At 29.0% G+C, this 20,520-nt stretch overlaps 3 protein-coding genes across 13 annotated transcripts in view; 1 reads left to right on the forward strand and 2 right to left on the reverse strand.

Annotated features, from left to right (window-relative positions):
- Kar (monocarboxylate transporter 10-like protein kar) overlaps nt 1–20,520 on the reverse strand; it is a 195,950-nt gene that overhangs the window by 159,118 nt on the left and 16,312 nt on the right. For 3 of the 10 annotated variants that reach the window (XR_011801599.1, XM_072016792.1, XM_072016785.1), the window contains exons 1-2: nt 9,545–9,695; nt 3,778–4,266 (exon numbers count right to left, since the gene is read on the reverse strand). Coding sequence is in view for 9 of the 10 variants with exons in the window: in XM_072016792.1 (XP_071872893.1) it covers nt 3,778–4,222 (445 nt within the window). In the remaining variant the exon portion in view is untranslated. The other 7 variants (XM_072016788.1, XM_072016791.1, XM_072016790.1 and 4 more) reach the window with 7 other exon arrangements.
- Ufl1 (UFM1 specific ligase 1) lies at nt 13,861–17,006 on the forward strand. Its single transcript, XM_072016784.1, has 5 exons — nt 13,861–14,060; nt 14,325–14,902; nt 14,987–15,133; nt 15,224–16,582; nt 16,676–17,006. Exons 1-5 carry the CDS (start codon nt 13,876–13,878, stop codon nt 16,816–16,818), a joined length of 2,412 nt encoding a protein of 803 aa, XP_071872885.1. The 5' UTR covers nt 13,861–13,875; the 3' UTR covers nt 16,819–17,006.
- LOC139994296 (transmembrane protein 170A) lies at nt 16,995–18,490 on the reverse strand. Of its 2 annotated transcripts, none has more exons than XM_072016806.1 (4): nt 18,275–18,490; nt 17,853–18,036; nt 17,651–17,756; nt 16,995–17,447 (listed from the first exon to the last, which is right to left on the reverse strand). In XM_072016806.1, exons 2-4 carry the CDS (start codon nt 17,950–17,952, stop codon nt 17,252–17,254), a joined length of 402 nt encoding a protein of 133 aa, XP_071872907.1. In that variant the 5' UTR covers nt 17,953–18,036; nt 18,275–18,490; the 3' UTR covers nt 16,995–17,251. The 2 variants fall into 2 exon arrangements, with proteins under 2 accessions (XP_071872907.1, XP_071872906.1); XM_072016805.1 differs by having other exon boundaries at nt 17,853–17,957; nt 18,275–18,489.

Raw genomic sequence — 20,520 nt, forward strand, 5'->3', positions numbered from 1 at the left:
ATTTGTCTGCGACAATATGTCTAATCTACTGCCGACATATGCGTAAAAATGTTTGAACGTCGACTGAAACTTCCATTACTCAAACTATGCGATAGAAATTCCATTTCAACGCAATTTTTTGGGATAACGAATTTTTCTATTTATTTTTTATATGTATATTTTTTAAAAACAATACAGAAGCTTAGATTTCATATACTGCTTATCTCTTAAATTAATACTTGTTTGAAGTTATTTTTTCTGCGTGGAATAGCGTACATATGTATTACACTATGTATTGTAATTCTGTTTGTAGAGAATATTATGAAAAGGAAACAGAATACAAAACGTTACCAAAAAGGCGTTGTATGTATAATAGAATATTCAGATAGCAGAATGTCTCGATATTCGTAGAGTATTGGAGCGATGGAAATTCTGATAACAGAAGTTCTATCACGCTATCAATATACAACAAAACGTTTACTTTGATCTTGATATCGGTTAGTAACTTCAAGCTCCGGTAACTCGCCACTAAATTCTATAAAGTACAACAGAACGTATTAAACGTATAATGAAACATTACAATTGCTAAAAGAAAATGTTTTTCTCAGATTAGGCGAATCATTCCCCAAAAATGACCAAACTTAATTCATAGTTGAGTCGCATATAACATAGTGATAAGTAAATACGATGTAAACCGGCAACCGTCCTAAGTCGAAAGCTCGAGATTACGATAAATAAAAAATAATATAACCGATCATAATAACAAATGATTCGTTTAAAAAGGAAATATCAAAAAGTACATAAAGTTTGTCGAAATTTAGGATATGTTAAAACGCATATGCTTAGTTAGATCGAAACGAAAATATTTATATTCACAAGAATATTAACATTAATAATAATAAGCAAGAGCGACCATTTATCCACGATCTTAGATGTCGTTTAAAGTTCGTATTGTTTAGTAAAGACCTAGTTCTACTTTAAAGACTAACTACCCCCAGATTAATATTATTTGACCCTCGTTACTATTAATACCCATGTAATTGTCGATTAATTCAGATCCAGGTTGTCCAGTGCATTGACTCCGCGGATGATTAGCCTGATCGATCGGTTTAATTGATACGCTACCCGAATTAATTATTCCATGCTTCACTTAACGACGATTAAATCTTAAGAAGCATCAGTACGAAGAATTTACTTTTGAAATGTCGGATTTAGGCCACGAACCAATTAACGGTTCGATTACGCCGTGTGTCGTTCGTATTCTTATTAAAATGTTCATTGATTGTTGCATGACATCAATTATTTATAGATTCATGCTATAAATGTATATTAGGTTCGTAAAGTAAACGAGAGGAATGTAGCTGTGTTTCTTTCGTTTCATAACCGAGGTAATTTGAGCAAACCGACAGAGATCGACGAAAAATCCAGTACATTTTCGGACGTACTGTAAATACTCAATTAATAATTGTAATAATAAGCATTTACATTAAATATTAAATTTTTGGACGTGAAACCTACACCTTTCTTTTTCTTCCAATAAACAGAATTTCAATATTATAGCTGTCTTTCTATTGCTGCAAATCCTTGCATTTGTGAAAAAAAGATAAAAGAACAGTAAAATGTTAACGACCTATGAAACTTGACAAGAAAAATTCAAAATTTATTAATTCCATAAACAGTTATTGAGATAAACTTAATACTGCAGTACAGTATAGTATAGTATAGTATATTTATTTGTATTTCAGGCTCACAGCCTATTACAAAGGAGATTATTGAAATCTACTGCGTATATCGTACCTATATATGTATGAACATTTACATACATCGACACATATACCAAAGATACGTATTAGGTCGTCCGAATTAGGTCTTTCGTTTTATAAGAAAATAATGGATGCACAACGTTATCTGTTTTATAATTTTTTATCGAATTACGTATGATCCATTTTGTTCTATCAAAATAAAGATAACAACGTTCGACAGACTTTCCGGACAACCTAATACATACGTACTGCGATATATTAGCTTAATTTTCATTATGATTCAACTAGCATTAATTTTCCTATTTTTATGATCTCTTGTACAAAGTTGATAATAATATGCTAATAATAGATTAACCCTCGTAAAGGGTTATAACCCAATAACTGAATCAGACGCGACGCGAGTAAGATAATTACTGAAAAATATTATTGGAAAAATATATTATCAACTTATAGTATTATGATAATCGCTTGCAGTTCACTGATCCGCGAATGAAACTATTAGAAATGGTGATATCAATATAAAAATTGGTAAATAATAAAAATGGTAAGATAACGCGAGGTTCATTGACTGCACTGAGCGAGTGATTGGGACAATGATTGACCGCAGTGGATATAAAAGAACACGATTTTCTGTTTTTTTTTTTTTTCACAACTCTAATCTTAGCTTCTTTCCCTTTTATCGAATAATATAAAGTAAAAAAGAAAACGATTCACGGTACAACAACATTTACAAATGTTACAGTCTATGCGATATACTTAATTTCATTTGAATCAGTGTCTACACTTTATGATACTCCTTAATAAAAATAATAGTTTTCAATACGAATCAATTTACATCTTTTAATTAGTAGACTGAACATAGTCTAGTTTTTCAATAAAACGTCATCTAATTATCATTTAATTAATCATCGAAGAAGTCAAAACCTGGAATATTGATCTCTGAAGGATTTCACGTTATTTATATTATATTATAAGTGCTCAAAAATGTTATTATGTGTCACTGTTCGTTGCGTTGTGACTAATGCACCGAAACGAAGGAAAAATGTATTTACACAAGCATATGCAGTGCACTTATTGATAGAAATATCCTATTATTAGAAATCATCAATCACAAATAAAAAAGAGATAATTTTATCGAAAATATCTTGTGCTATACTCAAGGTAAGAAGATAAAGAGATAAAAACTTATTATCTTAACATTTTTTAAAAATTGTCTACGTTAATGATTGCTTAAACGATTTTTCATGCATATTCGTAATATATATATATAGAAAATGTTTACAATTTATCTATTTTTATTTATTATGAATATCCTTACTTGCAATGTCATGCTTCCAGTGATAAACACAAAGTAAAAGCGCTATCGATACTAAACTATCAATACAAAACTATGTTTTTATTTGTAACTAATAAACGACATACGACAGCGATAGACGCCAACTAAGATCACTCTAAAACTAATTTTTTCTTCGAACTAATGAACGATATTGTCAGTCCTTCGATCGCGTATACCAAAAAGGTAAAGGATGACACGAACCAGAAAACACTGAATATATGAATGTCCTTATTTATGCAGCCGCGTATACCCACATATTCCTATTTATCTTCTCCTCGACCACAATCGACATACGTATGTTATACGTACACGGTATATTCTTCCCTACAAATTATGTACTCTGCTGCCTTCCACACAAATTTCAATATTCTACGTAATCTAAATCTTTATCGATAAATAGGCTACGGATTTGTATTCATCGGAAATTTGAAGATACAAAAACGCGATAGTACACTCGTCGTAATACAGTGCATGATCAACGAGTGAAATAAATTCCCGTTTAAGTTCTATTTCTTTAACGATACTCATAAAAATATGAATTTGCATAAATTCTCGCGGTCTAGTGATAAATAATATATTAGAATTTCTACCACAAGTTACATCGTTCCGATCATCTACGCTCTACTCGACTAAATTCTCCTATCACTTACCATATCTATCATATTCTCGCTAGTGATAATGAACAATCAGAGAATTTACCTGCCTTCGAAGATGCCCCTGTTTCTCCAGACTCTAACAGTCTCCTCTGTAACTCAAGGTAGATCGACGAGTACGTGTTTATGACGCTGAATAGAACACCGTTGATGATGAAACTGCCTATCATGACCATCCACGCTCGCAGACCGCCATCCGGTGGAACGATCACGTTACGGTCATCAGCATCCTTCCTCGAGGCATTCATCGACGCTCGATCATCCTCGTCCTTATCCGTCCTGTTCGATTTCACGATCGACACGTCGATTTTCACCGACGAATTCTTACCGTCGGTTTCTAAAAGAGGGTTACCTTCGGTGCTCGAATTCGAGGCCTCCTCCGGTCGTTGCGAATCCTCGTTCAGAGAAATTCGTTCGAGGACCTCGTTATTGATATTAGAAACGTTCGTCGAATCCGTCCTCTTCGACTCTGTATTCTCCGCGATCGTCATTGTTCAGCTTCTTGTACGCTTCTTCCGATGGATATCGATGATTTCTAGGAAAATAAAGAAAACGAAAGGTTAGAGCTACTTCATGAAGAAGAATGAACGAACAGAGGGATTAATTCGTGACGTTCTTAGTTAGTAGGGCGATTGTAAAGTCGAATAAGAATAAGATGGTGGAAAAATAATTTGACATAGATTAGAAAAAAGATTAGGGCAACGACCTGTTGGTCGTAGACATCTGGAGGAATTTTTGTTATGGCATTCAAATCGTTAAAAGTATAAAAGTATTTCTGGGGAAATGGATTTTCACTTCTATTAAGATAGAAGCGAGATTGTATTCGTTATTGACTCATTTTTATTATGCCAAATTAATTATAATCATCTATGTATTATACTATAGATTGGTAGTTTTACTATTAAACATATTTCGTGCCGTACGAAGAAAATATATATTAGAATCTAAATATTTGTCATTATAAAAATAATATATATACTTTTGTCTCGCAGGTTACCATAAATACAGATATCTAAATAAGTAAATTAGAGTTGTACTTAAGAAATACTTAAACAATTTGCAAATTTTCTTTACGATGCCTCTGTGACACGAACTTTTGTAGATAATTTCAGAAAAACCGTTGACAAAGGAATTCGGATAAATGCCATTCGCAGAAGTGTAACATGCTCGATGAAAAACATAGAGAAAATACATCTTTTTCTTCCGAACAACGATAAATCGATTTATATACGAAAGTAGCAACTATAAAATATTACTTTCTACACAAATTCTTGTAAACTTTGACATTTCTGTAATTTATTGCAAACGTACACTTGTTATCGTTGAATTAATATCTCCGCTACGAAAACTTACGTCACCAATACGTGTTAGTATGAGCAAAACGTGAAATTTAATTTTAAACGTTATATTTAGCTCTCGCATAATTAAAAGGTGTCCTTGTAACGTTGTTTACATCTTCACATCTTTGAATTCATATTATATAAAAACCTACAGTCAAAAAATCTTTTCAATTTGAGAATGAATTCAATTTTTTATCGTTTATTAGAATTAACTTCAAAATTTAGTCTACTTAGTAGCAAATACTGGAAGACATAATAATCTTTTGTCCGATTGGTGAGAGTGTTTATGCAAGATCAGGAAATAACGTGTATTATATGTACATAAATATTGCTTTGCCTGATAAAATACATAATAGCATTCGTCTGATAAGAATTATCACACACGTACCGCGCTAATGCATTAGGCAAAATAGAACGGATATTTTAAATTGAAGAAAATTCAGAAATCTTAAAAGAAAGTTAACTCGATTAGATTTTCTAGGGATACATTTGACTTTAGTTTTCAGTAAAGATGATTTTCAAAGATTAGTCAAACTAAATTCGTTATATTATTTATAACTTCGTCTGCAAGTAACGCTAATTATCGGTGGATTTACTTAAACTAAATCATCAAAATCGAAGAAAAGAATAATATGGAAAGCAAAGAAGAAATTAAAATAATTATATCTTAAAACGGTGTACACATTGTATTAAACAATTCGCACGCTTTATCACGTGTTGATAAATGTGCATCAAGCTTGAACGTATGCATACGTGTATTTAATACGACGATAACAGTCTATATATCAAAACCAATGGCGTAAGTAGCGATGGACTAAATCGTGAAATATATATTTTACTTTATTGAAACATTAAAAGATAATAAAGAATATTCCGACGAAGGAATTCAAAGTAATAACTAAACATTTAAAATAAGAATCCATAGAAATTTCATAATTGTTTTACGTGAATCATTATGTTATACGTAAAAGATTTTTATTCTACGGACTCTTCCGTCCTCAAATAATGTGCAACTTAATATCAAGAGCCTCGTAAATATATCTACCACCGATATAAAATTTCATCTACCGACAAAGTTTAAATATTACTAGTTTGATTTTGATTTAATCCTGTCGTTATCAATAGTGTGATACACGCGTTAAATTATTATAAATTATAGTTTTTAACAAAGTATCCCTCTTTATCGAATCTATATATTCCTTTTATTCGCGTAAATATATATAAAAAAAAAAGTTTATAACAGGGGAGAAAGAAACGCGATAAAAAAGATATAAAAATGAGTTGTCCAGAAGAGGCGATCTACAATGTGAAGGTAGAAAGTCGCAGTTTCGTTTCCAATCCGCGTTACGCCAAGGTTTAATAAAACATGATCACTCCAATCCGTGTGAATACGATTTATCTTGATGTGCGTCTTTCTTATACAATAAAAACTGCTACCAAGTACAAGGGACACGATGTTGAAAACAAATTTAGTTAAAAATTTCGAACGACGCACACCATACCAAGACGAGACACATGTAATCGTAGTGACAAAGTGTTAAACTACTTTCTAAGAACATTAAACGGTCGGGAGTTGCTTGGTATTTGTATTCTAATTTATAATGATCAAAAGTGGCGCGTATATGTGTGCCTGTTTAATTCTAAACGTAGAAGGCGTATACCATTATGGCCGTGTTTAAAGAGAGACGAAAATTTATTTTGCTAAAAAAAATGTTAACTTTCGAAAAGAGAAATATCGTCCGTTGCTACAATTAGAGCCACTTTTTACCAGAGACTTTTTCTTTCACGGCTAAGAACGCTCGCTGAAACTGTGATCCAAAGGCTAGATAAAAGATAATCCTATAATTACTATTCCGTGAACGTTAATTAATCATCGAATTTGCACTGACAAAGGATAACATTAAAATCACTTGCGATAACAAAGAGAGAGAAAAGGGTCAAACAGCACGAACCAATTAAAATTAAACGGTCGATTCTAGTTGAAGAGAAGCCTCGAAGCAACGATAATACAATAGAGTTGTTGGTCGGAAGGGAAAAGTAACGATTGCATACAAAGAAACGGGCGAACCTTCTGCCAAGTTCTTCGAAGAAGATGACGAGTTCAGTTTGCTTAGTGTATAAATCATAATTACGAATTTCCGACACGGCATAATAATGCGACCTGAAGAACGAACCACGTCCTCGTTTATGCTACCAGTGCACTTTGTTACTCAAAATTAGTAAATTCGAGAAGATTACTCTACGCGTTCACTCGAACTTGGAAAGTAAATCTATATAGCGAAGAAACTTCTGTGTACATTTTAGCGCATGTACAAGCACGTCGCGTGCAGCGTTTTATAAACAACAAAACATCAAATTCTTTTCCTTGTTTGTTACCGAAGGAGAAACTTTCTTCCAACGTTCATCTCAAACTTTATTTCTTAAACTATTTAAATGCAAAAAGAAACTTACTTTACCGATAGTTTGTATGTTTATAACGGAATAATTTTTAATATAATAAATAGAGCTTTAAGAAGAAGTGAAATTCTTTTCTTATTAAAAAATATTCGTTATATTTTGCTTCGGTAATTCTAACATGACTAAAAGATACATAAAACAATATTCCCACGAATGCTTTAAATAATCAAAGTAATTTTCTTCATAATTAAATTCATAAATTAAATCGCGCTATTCATCGTGTATACAATAAGGATGAAATTAAAATGTCATCTTGTCGAAGTTGTAAAAATTTTAATTAAAAATTTCTTTTATTTTTTACCACAGATATTATTCGCAAAAATTATAACATTCAATGTTTCGTATCATTTGTACAAATTTACATATGACAACTGCTACTTCTTAAAAATTATTTTATCAATAATGTACATACATGAACTCCTTGCTGAAAACCATCAAATCTGCTTCTTTTGACCTTGACGCTAATCTGCATTCGAATTGAGTGGATCAAGCATGTAAAGTATGTATATCATACTTCGACTCCCATGTCAATTATTCGCCGATTAACCTCCTCACACATTCCACACCGAACATAATTGGTAACAAATACTATCTTTATAAAAAAATAGACCTAAACCAATGATTTTTACTGATCTGAATAATATATATATATATATACATATACACAGTATATATATACATAAGAAATGAGTATAGAAATCGCAATAGAAAGATAATGTAAAAACAAATAATTTTTATTAAAATAGCATTGAAATAGAATTTAGAATAAGATCGGAGAAAAAATAATAGTTATAATTAAAAATAACGAACTTTTCCTAAATTTGTTAGAGTTCAATTTTATGCTGACATCTACTAAACCAATTACTATAAATTGTAATAAACGAAATGAATGAAATTATCTCAATGAAATTAAAAAAGCTAAGTAAAGTTGACTACTAAATGAAAATTAATTACATTTTACACCGCGTAGTTAGGACGGTCAATTGAGGAAAGCTGAGCGACTCGAAGCCTCCGTTAATCAACACCATAATGAGCTCCATTTAACTATCCAAAAAATTCATCCTAACTGAACAAGTTAGAAGCACCAAATTATAAATAATCACATTAACGCGCGAAGACAATCAGATATGTAAGTTATCTAATTCGATACTCAATCAAGAAAGGAAAATAACTAATTACAACAAACAGAAAATAACACCAATAAAAATTTACTGACGAATAAACTAACTTCCTTGCCGTTCGTTAATCTTTCTACAACATTGAATTTCGAAAAACAAGAAACTGAAACGCAAATTGTAACATCCATCAATTAAGATGACCATAAAGAAGTTATTTAGCACAACATCGAAACGATGGAAAATGATTAGAATGAGAAAACGTTATTAGTAGTATTATAGGTGGAAAACTATTATACTAGCATTTTACTAATACTGTACTAGTATTTTAACGTTATCAATATATGTGCATGCGTGGCATTCTCGATAAGCAAAAATGTGCATACAAGGGAACGAAGAAAGGAAATACGAGAGAAGAAAAGGAAAGAAGAGCGATGAGTTTTCAAATTCTGAATCAACGAAACACGACGCACGACACCGAATGTTGCACAGGTTCACACGCGTTGCTTCTAGTCGTCTTCCTAATCTCTTCGCTTCTAATTTCTGTCAACACTACGATTCTGATGGATCGCATGGACTGAGACCACAACACGACGCAACCGCGATGCAATGAATCATCGCCGAAAAGTGCCTCCTTCATCGAGCTTGAATTCATTGATCGACGGACGTGTGTCTGTCTCTATTTTGTTCCTCGTAAATCGGAACGTAGCACGATTGGAAAGTAACACAGAGCGAACGACTGAGAATAGAAAAGGCCAGTGGAGGCTAGATGGTAGCCGGAAAGAACGACAAGAGAGACAAGAGAACAAACGGACAAAAGAGCATAGGAAAGAAAAATACACGGGCCAGTTAACTAGGTAGAGAACGGAGGGAATTCGAAAGTAGCGTCGATTGAGTTTACCAAATTTTTCGTTTGCTTAGTGGGCTTCCGGCGAAGATAACGCGTGAGCGCGCGTCTCGTCGCGTCGATCGTCTTCTTTGTCGACGACCACTCTCTCTCCACGATCCAACCAACGACAGAGCCGAGCATAAACTGAAGTAACCAGCGTTATTCGTCGACCGTACGAGTGGTCGAAAGTTCCGTGTTAAGAAGAGAGGACTAACGCGCTAGTAACTAGCGAGCGAACGCGAAAACGATGAACGAAGACATGTATCTCAACTGCGCGTAGACTTGATAATTTCACATGCCGATATAACGTGTATTACCAAATGATTCTATATAGTTCCCTAAACGCGTCCACCTCGATACTTCTTCCGGTTTAAACGGGATACCAGGGGAATATGTATGACTGATCGAGATCCACGGCCTCGTTCGATGCCTAGTCAATGGAATTGAATAGCTACGCGATATGGTAATAGTTTTAAGCACTACTGACTTTAAGTTTAAGAGGCAATGAATCGAATCCTAGAAATTCTAGAAATATATAATTTAATAAAATATATGAAATTGTGTTTCTGTAGGAAAGAACTCTATCTGGTTTCAATCGATCGAATAGGATATTAAATATTTTTAAGGCACGAAAAATTTTGTAGAAAGAAAATAATTAAAAGATCGAAACATTGTAGTTAATATTGGATATTAAGGAATCTGTAGAGCGGGAAACAAGGAAAGATATTTCTAACTTGTGCTTTGTGAAAATTGTGACTCACAAAATAAGTAACGATTATTGCGAGTACTATTTTAAAGATAACTATAAAATATTGCTTGTATATGATAATAAAATAAAATATATCGCGCTGAATAAATCGGGGATTTATTTTCTAAAAGACTAAAAAAAGATAAACTGGATTTATGAGCAGAAGATTCATCCTTCTAAAAGTACAAACACTAAACTGTAAAGACTAATTGTATAATAAGGAGACGCTTAAATTTTTCTTTATGCATGCCCAAAGTTTCACATGTTTTACAATCTTTTATTTTATTTGTAACTAAATGTAAAGAAATTTTGTTACAACATTCTAAGGTAGTGAACTTTCTCATACAGGAACAACGAGACTGTGAATAGATAACTATGTAGGTATACATAAAGTCATAGCTCAACATGGTTCGATATTGCATCATAAAACTAGAACGTCTCTGTCTCTCCAATTTTGTATCAAGTAATTTATTTTACGCACCTATTATACTTATTATCTAATAATAAAATAAATCTGACTAGACAATTTGTACAATTATTTTCATACAAATAATTGAATAAAAAATTTATTTATCTCAAATATTTTTAAATATTTTTATCTTCGAAATAATTGCATTTTTTCAAACTTTCAGTTCAGTTCAGTAACTAAAAAGAAATATATGATTTAAATGTCTAAATTCTTAAATTGCGAAAAAATATCAATATTTGGAAACCACCGGAAGACCTTTTCTGCAAATATAATAATACTGTTATACATCAGCAAGAACTAGGGATTATTCACTTTATATCATACCATGAAGAAATATATACCAATATAAAAAGATCGTATCTCCAATCTTGTCACAACCATAGAATTTTCTGAAAGTGTTCTTTCACGTATTACGCGATTATCTCAGGAAATATTAAACTCTAGTTTACAATACAAGAAATGACTAATAATAATTTACATTTTGTAACAGACGCCGTAAAAACAAAATATTTACATAAAGTTCAATAATTATCCAGTTTGAAACAAAGTTTAGCTTACAACTATTTTTAAATAAATATTCCATATTACAAGAAGCTAAACGAAAAGCAGCTGACAAAAATATGCAAGAAGCGAAATTTAAAAGCTGATTAAAAGTACGGTTAGTATCTTTGAATTTTCAAAGCAAACATAAGTAGTGATGCATCTCGTAAAATTTTTAAACATAATGAGGCAAAGTTTGAAAATATGAATGTACTATATACTTCACTTTACACCTTTAACTAATAGTATATTCGTTATTAAGAAGCTGTGAAACATCTTACTTTTACTTGTACCTTATTTTTATTTCTACTCTGTAGCATTTTAGAGTTTAAATTTTATTCCTGTAATTTTCGAGTCATGAAAAAATTCAAACCTACATTTTGCAAATAAAGTTCATGCATCATTTTGATCTAATCATGCAATTTATTTCTTAAACACATAAATAATAATTTATCTAAAAGTGAAAAAACTGTATTATAATTTTATGCATCATTTTTTTAATTTAACGTTTAGTAAAATATTCCTGTAGTACTGATGTAGCTTTTTTCTTTAAAAATGCAGAATATATCTTCAAAAGTGCAAAACTAATATATTTAAAAATTATTGTATACCTGATTTTCATTTATCTCATTTTCATCAGCTTCAAAACACTTTGCATTGAATTTTTATGTCCCATAATTATAACACAAAATTCACTGCAAGTTTATAATACAATAATCTAATGAATAATTCTAAACAGATAATATAACATTATTATACATATACACATTTTAGATTCCTGTAAATAACTATAACAAAAAAAAACTTCAGTGGCCTCAATAAGTAAGTAAAAAGGAATTCATAATAAGTGCATAATGTATGATTCATAAAGGGTAAGACAATTATCAATGAAAGAAAAACCCAAGTTTAATTCATAACATGAGTTTACTGAATAGTGAAAAGTTATAATCCTACTTAGTGTATAATATCTTAAATATGAAATTTGTAATTTCATAATTTCATTAAATATTTTTACTTAATGATAATAACAACCTTATATGTGATAATATACAATAATATAAATCTATAAAAAAACACTATACTAATATCAACATGACTTAAATATGATTTTATTGTTACTTATAACTAGGATAACAAAATAAGTCTTATAAAGATATTTATATTATTTCTACGCTAATGTTTATAGAAGTCTTATGTATAACTATAAAATAACTATAATCTAACTTTAATTATTTTCACTTATATACTATTATATCAATTTAGTAGATAAAATATATGTGTATATAAAAATTACTCACTTTGTGACATTGTTGCATTATAAGAAATATTGCAATAATACAATAATTGTTAACGCTGAGAGCTCAAGAACATTAACTTTTAAAAATCTATCGGCTCTAACTCATTTAATTAAAGTTGTTTATTGAATTCTTCTATAATGTATGATGATAAATTATTATCAAAAAGAGCTCAAAGTGTTAATGTTTTCTTATCAATATTAAAATAAAAATAAGTAGTTGTGAATATATTATGTGTGATTAATGACCTAAACCTTCTGTGATTTTATATTAAGGTTACTTATATTAACTTTAATTATGAAATATAATAAAATATAACATCACAAAAAGATCAATATAAAGATGATAGTTAAATTAAAGACATAATTGATTCCACTATTTTTGTTACATGTAACAAGTAATAACAAAAAAAGCACTTTTATTGAGGCCACACTGTTCAGTCATACATGTAATTATTTTTGAATACAATTTATCGTTTTATAATTTCACTATAACGTTATTATAACGTTATACAACAAATTACTGATAAATAAAGTTTCAGACAATTATATGAACAATTTATTCACTAACCACACACCTTCAGGAATTTTGTAACAGAAAGTTATTAATACTTTCAATTAATTTCAATGATTGCACATTATTAATCACACAATATGTTTGAGACAAGTGATATTACATGAACAAAACAGAATAGGAAATCTAATCGATAAAATGACATGCACCGTCTAACCTTATATTTCGTCACAGTTTCGTATTGCTATCTCATAGTATGGTCTCTAACAAAATAGTCTTTAGAATAAATTTTTTATTGTAAAAAATTTCATTCTATTTAATTTAAATATTTTTGAACCTGATCCGGAAGTAGCAATATATTCAAGTACACGTGCATATCCAAAACTTCAAAATTGTCTTAAAGACATCCTCTACCAAAAATCCCTGATATTGTTTAGACATAAAAAAATTCTACTCTATATTTTTATTAGACAGCACTGAATGTCAAATTATTTCTTATAAATAAGTTAATAAATTTTCTTTACCTTATACAAAATTTGCATTACAGAAAATACACAGAAATTTTTATTTGAATATGCTAATACACTAGTTTTACTTTCTGTATTTACATTTGATACTTAATACTTTCAAATTTTTTGAATCGATTCTTTAAACACATTTTTTTTCTATTCATGATAGTAGATTGTAGCAATAATTTATAACAAAAATTTCAAATTTTTGAAATTAATTTAACTTACGCTGTACTTCTCTCAATTAACACTAGATGTCACAATAAAATATGAAATTGACATACATTAGTACTTCTATCAATTGTGTGATCAATGTTAAAAAGTGTCAAGTGTTTAATTGTACAACCTGGCAGTTTCAATATAAGGAATTTAAAATGAGTACTGTAGAATGGGATGAAGTTAAAAGACTAGCAGCTGATTTTCAAAAAGTTCAACTAAGTTCTACATTACAAAAGTATGATTTATTTTTATGAAACATGGATATCTCTATTTTTTCACTAATCGTACATTATTAGCTATATTTGCTACGGAGTAATTTTAAACAGCTGTAGGATGCAATTGAATTGAATTTCTGATATAACTTAGAAATATAGTAAACTTTTACACATCTAATTCTATCTAATCTATGTCAAGAAATTGATTAAAACTAATATATTTATTTTATTGTAATTTTTATTTTGTATATATCTCACTATAATACTTTTAATATTCTACATAGATTATCAGAACGTAATTGTGTGGAAATTGTAACGAAGCTAGTAGAGAGTAAATTATTAGAAGTAATATTCACCAATGATGGTAAAGAATATGTTACACCTCAACATCTTGGCAAGGAAATTAAAGATGAATTATACATTCATGGTGGAAGAATCAACTTGGTTGATTTATCACAAATCCTCAATGTTAATTTGTCTCAAGTATCCAAAGTAGCAAATGATTTAGAAAAACATAACAGAGGATTAAAGATAATACTTGGGCAACTTATTGATAAAACTTACATAAACAAGATTGCACAAGAAATTAATGACAGATTAGTCCGATATGGGATTATCAATGTGTCAGAATTGACAATACATTATGACTTACCAGCTGATTTCTTACAATCAGTAATTGAAAAAGAATTAGGAAGAAACATATATGGTAAGCAAGACTCTCAAGATTCTAAAGTCTTTTATACAGAAAGTTTTATAACTAGAAATAAAGCAAAAATAAGAGGAGCCTTATGTGCAATTACAAAGCCTACACCGCTATCAGCAATTTTAGGACAATGTTCTGTTTCAGAAAAAATATTCTTTTGTAAGTATATGTAATATAAGTATATATACCTGAAATACACTAATGTATGATATAATTTAATATCTCTATATTTCTAATTTATAGCAATCCTAGATAACTTACAAGAAATGAGACAAATTCCTGGTGTAGTAGCAGGAAAACAAGGAACAAATAGTCTATACATACCAACTATATATTCTAAAAGTCAAAATGAATGGATAAATAATTTTTATAAACAAAATGGTTATTTAGGTTTGTATTATATTTTGTTATGAAATAATATTGATGATAAAATAATAGCAAGTATAAAATATAATGTTTTATACAAATATAATTTTTCAGAATATGATGCACTTACTCGTCTTGGGATATCAGATGCACCAAATTTTGTAAAACGTCATTTTCCAAACGAAGATTTAGTCTTCTTAGATTCTGTTGCGGTAGGCGCAAATATTAGAGATCAAATAGATTCAAATATTGAAGAAGCTATTGCAACTGGATCCTTTGTTGATATAAGTTCACTTTTACCATCTGTATTTTCTGATAAAGATATGGAAATGCTTCTTAAAATCGCGAAGAATAAAATAAATATGTATAATACGTACGTATTCGCGAAAACTGTAGTTATGTCTGATGCATTCTTACAATCTTTAAATAAGTCTTTTGAGCCAATGGCAGATGCAAAGGCTAGAGAAGCAGTAACTAGTGGACAATGGTTCCAAATGATAGCAGAGAATAGGATTAAATCTAAATCAGCAGACTTCATATTTGAAAATAAAGGAAATAAAAAAGAAGAACGTCGGAAGAAAGCTACAACCGGCAAAGCGGGTGGTGGTACGCAAGGGCGAGAAACAAAAACAAAATCTACCAAAAAGAAGTATCTACAAGGAAAAAATCGCGATCCTGAATCCGACGATGAAAATATAAAAGTCCCATCGACTAAAATTGGACTTAAAATAGTATCTTTGAAAGATATTAAAGATGAAATTGCAAAAGATGATAATTTAGTAATAATTGATGACCTGGTAGATGAATTAGCATCATACTTAGAACAAAAAGTAAACAATTATGCTATATCTATTGCAGAACAGTTAGCACAAAACAATAAAACTACAAATTTAAGTGAAGTTGAAGAACGTTTAAATGTTCTAGTAACAAACATTAAAATATTTGACAAAGGTATTAAGCATATAGATAAAGCAGATCAAGCTGCTTTAACAAAATACTTACTAAAATCTCTTGGTACTGATTTTGTCAACGAGATATTTAAATTAGCTGCGCAGCAAAATATGCTCCAATTCTCTGAGAATATTACCACTGAAACAAGGCAAAAAATGCTACTTGATTTGCCAGAGGATGTGAAAGAACCCTTAACTAATATACACAAATCTATTGCTGGAAATTCCATAGATGATTTCTTGAATTTTACAGATGCAGCAATGGCGATTTGTTGTTTAGTGTTAAAAAAATATGATAAAAAGAAAGAAAGACCATTTATCTTGGGCCACAAAGAAGCCTTATTAGAAGAGCTTAATACAACACAAGATCCTGCGTTAGCACTACATTTAGTCACAAGTATATTATTTATTGCAGCAACACAAAGTGTATTACATATGTCTGGAAGACACGTAGTAACAATTCTTTCATTTCTTCAAAAACAATTGCAATTTTCAACAATGGAAATATTATTTAAATACCATGGTATGAAATATTTAGTGACTTTTATCAATTTACCTTTAACATTTACATCATTAATGTATATTTATTTGTGCAATACTTATATTTATATTACAGATATGGTGCTGAAAAGTTTAACTTCTTCAGATGAAGAAGAAAAACTTAATACTCAGAAGAAATTAGAAGCTGGGTTGGTAGAAATTAAAAATATTGCAAATAATTATAAACAACATTTAAAAAGTGATAAACTACAAGAATAGAGAATAAATACACATAATTGTATGTAAATATAAATATTATTAATTTTTATAAAAATGTATTCAAGAGTTTTATACTATGTTTTGCACTGAATTGGAACAAATTGTAAAAAAATGTAAAATAATTGGAATTTTATTAAAAAGATTGTTCATTTTTATATAAGTAATAAATAATATCCTTTAATATTTTACTTTGAAAATCTTATAATTATTTTAAACCTAGTTTTTAATACATCTGTACAATATTATACAATTATATATGTACAAAGTTTATTACTCTATTATCTATTGCTAATACTATATAATTACTATTACTAATACTAATAGAATACTATTCATTTTTTTTCAAATCTTAAAATTCCTTGTTATATGTTATATCCAACATTCCTGAATAACAATGTCTTGTGCACCATTCATTTACAAACTTTGAATCACATTATAAAGTTGCTAATATCCTTGTGAATCCAACACATCCTGCTACAACAGTCTGACCAATACCCCAAAATAATGCATATAACGGTGGCAGTGGATATCGAGATGCTCTGTATACAAAAGCAACAGCAGCAGAACTAAGAACTCCTGATGTTAATGGCAATAATACACCCATTATTATAATCAGCAATGGGAAGAATCTTTAAATGAAAATTTACGAAGTTATTTTATATTCTAAATGCATTATACATATAAAAAAAATTTAACATTTTTTATATTTGGTATTTAGTATCCGATTTGTTAACTAATACGGTTTCTGATATAAATATCAGTATAATATATTATTCACTACATTATAAATTTCTTTATATTACTAGAACATAATTAATAAATGTATACCTACTTTCCATATTTATGTTGTCTTAATGTAGCAAAACAAATAGCACCAGCTATAGTATGAACAAAAACGGAAGAAAATAGAGCCCATAAGAATATTTGATACCACATTTCTGCAAAAGTTATAGAGACCAAAAACGATATTTAAATGTTTAGAAGAAATTTAAAATATTTAGAAAAACTAATTATTTTTATGAATATTTACATACCAGCAAATGAGGTTAAAGGTGTATAAAAAACATTGCCAGTGTTAATATTTCTTAAATTAACTGGTGGTCGCAAAACAGAACTATCTGTTTGTGCTTCCATTGTAACTGTTTTAGAAATATTTTAAGATATACTTTTTATATCAGCATTAAGAAAAGTTATAACTTCAGTAATATGCATTTGTAACTATAATTGAACACATTTTTATGAAAGAACATTTTATACATAATGACAATCAAATCAACATCTAAGAAAAATATTCTTAAACTCCGCAATGGTGTAAAATACTCTGTATGATGTAAGTAAATTTTTTAAATTTTATTTTATACTTTTAAATACATTAAAATTCAAGATTCTTTCTTTAAAAATTGTATAATTTACTATGAAATAAAAACAAAATATTGAGAAATCTATTTTAACTTACATCTTCATCATAAATTGTTTTTATGCATTATACGTCACATCAATACATACATTTCCATGTTGATAGGTTACTTTTGCATTTAATAGCAAATGTTATACACGTTTAATGTCATTTCTCGCGTAATCTATTTTAACATTTTTTTAATAATTGTCAGCATAATAACAGTTTGAACTTATTATATCTTACAAAGAAAGGCAAACACAAAGTATATAGAACTATCAGCGCACTCTTTTGAATTTATGTAAAACCAATATCGTAAAATCAATATAATAGATCAACAAAATTAAGCAAGAAATTCTAGAGATGGAACTACTTTTTATATGATATGCAAATTCTGACGATTTTAAATATAACAATTAATTCGTTTTCTTGTAGAATCCTTCTCACCATAGAATCTGAGATGTTTAAGATACGTTTACACAATACATTAAACTATATGGACATGGGAACATTCCTATTCTTATTGTCATTCCTATTCCACGTTCCTATGTCCATGCAAACTACAAATGACAAATACTCCTCAGTAGGATCGCTAGGGAATTTAAAATTAATATATGTAAACAAAATTTGACAGCGTTAGTTAAGTTAAAAAAAAGCAAAAGTAACAAAAATTTTAAGTAATAATAGGATAATATACCGAACATGACTAATAGATCAGTATCTTCGGCATCTTTTTACGAACCTCCCTTTCAATATAAAGAAGAAGACGTTACGTTACTTTATCAAAACATAAGAATGGTTAGAGGTTATATTTATGAATAAAAATAAAATTTTGTATACAGAAATTGTTTTATCGTATTTCTTATCATACCTTTCTTAGAATAAGATAAATGTTTATTATTTAGTTTCATAGAAAATATAATTAAGAATATTTTTCTTTAAACAAACTGCAATGTGTTACAATGTGTTATGTAGTAATTCTTTCTTCTTAATTTGCAGGTTTTGCAAGATGTATTGAAAGGAATAAATGAAGTTGATACAAATTTGAAAAATATAGAAGAAGATATCGTTAGTACGGCTAAATTACTAAACGCAATTGAAATAGAATCAACGTCAAATGAAAAGTAATTTGTTATTCCAATGTTAAATAATGTAGAAATAAATAAATCAACATAATTACAATTTCTATACATCTATAATACACATATGAAATATCCAAACCTATTTTTTTCTCCAAAAAATTTAATTGCATTAACTTTTTTATGAATATTTACATATCTTATATATATGACTAATTAAAATTATTTCTCTTAAAATAGCATAACGCAATAGTTCGATGATACTATCACTTCTTTTTGGTCATCCTTGACGATAAAATATCCACTGATTGTAATTCACGATTTCAGATTATCGCAGTAGGTAATCAAATTGATCAAACGTGAACTAATGAAAATAGTGGTCGGAAATCGAAATATATATGATCAATTGAGAAAGATACGATACATATTATATCAAAATAAATCTTTTCCAATACAAATTATAATCTTATTTTATTTTCTAATTTTCTGCAATTAAATTAATTATACTTTCTTCAGTAAAAGAAATTATATTTTTTTACCGTTCCTTATCTTCTATTCTTCTATTTATCTTAAGTTAAAGTAGTGCTATGCGTTTCTTTTCATATTATAAGAGGATAATATTTTCATACACAATATTCTTACTTAAGTTTAAATTAATACATAATTTCGTAGGATCTATAGAATATAAGAAGTATAAATATAAATACAAATAAATAAATAAATATATATATATATGACATTTATGATAATTTTTTATTTTTCAGCTTGAAGTAATTTATTCTACATATTTATGAATATTTATATGTTTCCTGCAATATATAACAGATAGAGATAACATATTAAGAAGCAAACGAAATACTACTAAATGTAACCTTATGTAAACAAAGATTCTATACATATTTGTACACATACATATTTGTATACATATTTGTATACATATTTAAATTTTTCGTAATAACTTAGTCTCGAAAATTTCCAATTTCAATCTTCTTTTAAATTGTTTAAATTACGCACTAAATTATATGTGTATATAAACATGATATAACACGACGCCATAAGAAATGTTTTAACTAAGTCCCCTCCTATTCATAAAATGCCGACATACTATCTGTTCGAAGAATTCGGTTTACGAAGAACCGAAGGATACAAAGTGATACATTTTTACCATTAGGTTTCATATAGGTATAAAGATATATAACATATAAAAATAAAATCATTGGTTACATA

The sequence above is a fragment of the Bombus fervidus genome, chromosome 14 (genome assembly GCF_041682495.2).
Source record: "Bombus fervidus isolate BK054 chromosome 14, iyBomFerv1, whole genome shotgun sequence".
Lineage (NCBI taxonomy): Eukaryota > Metazoa > Arthropoda > Insecta > Hymenoptera > Apidae > Bombus > Bombus fervidus.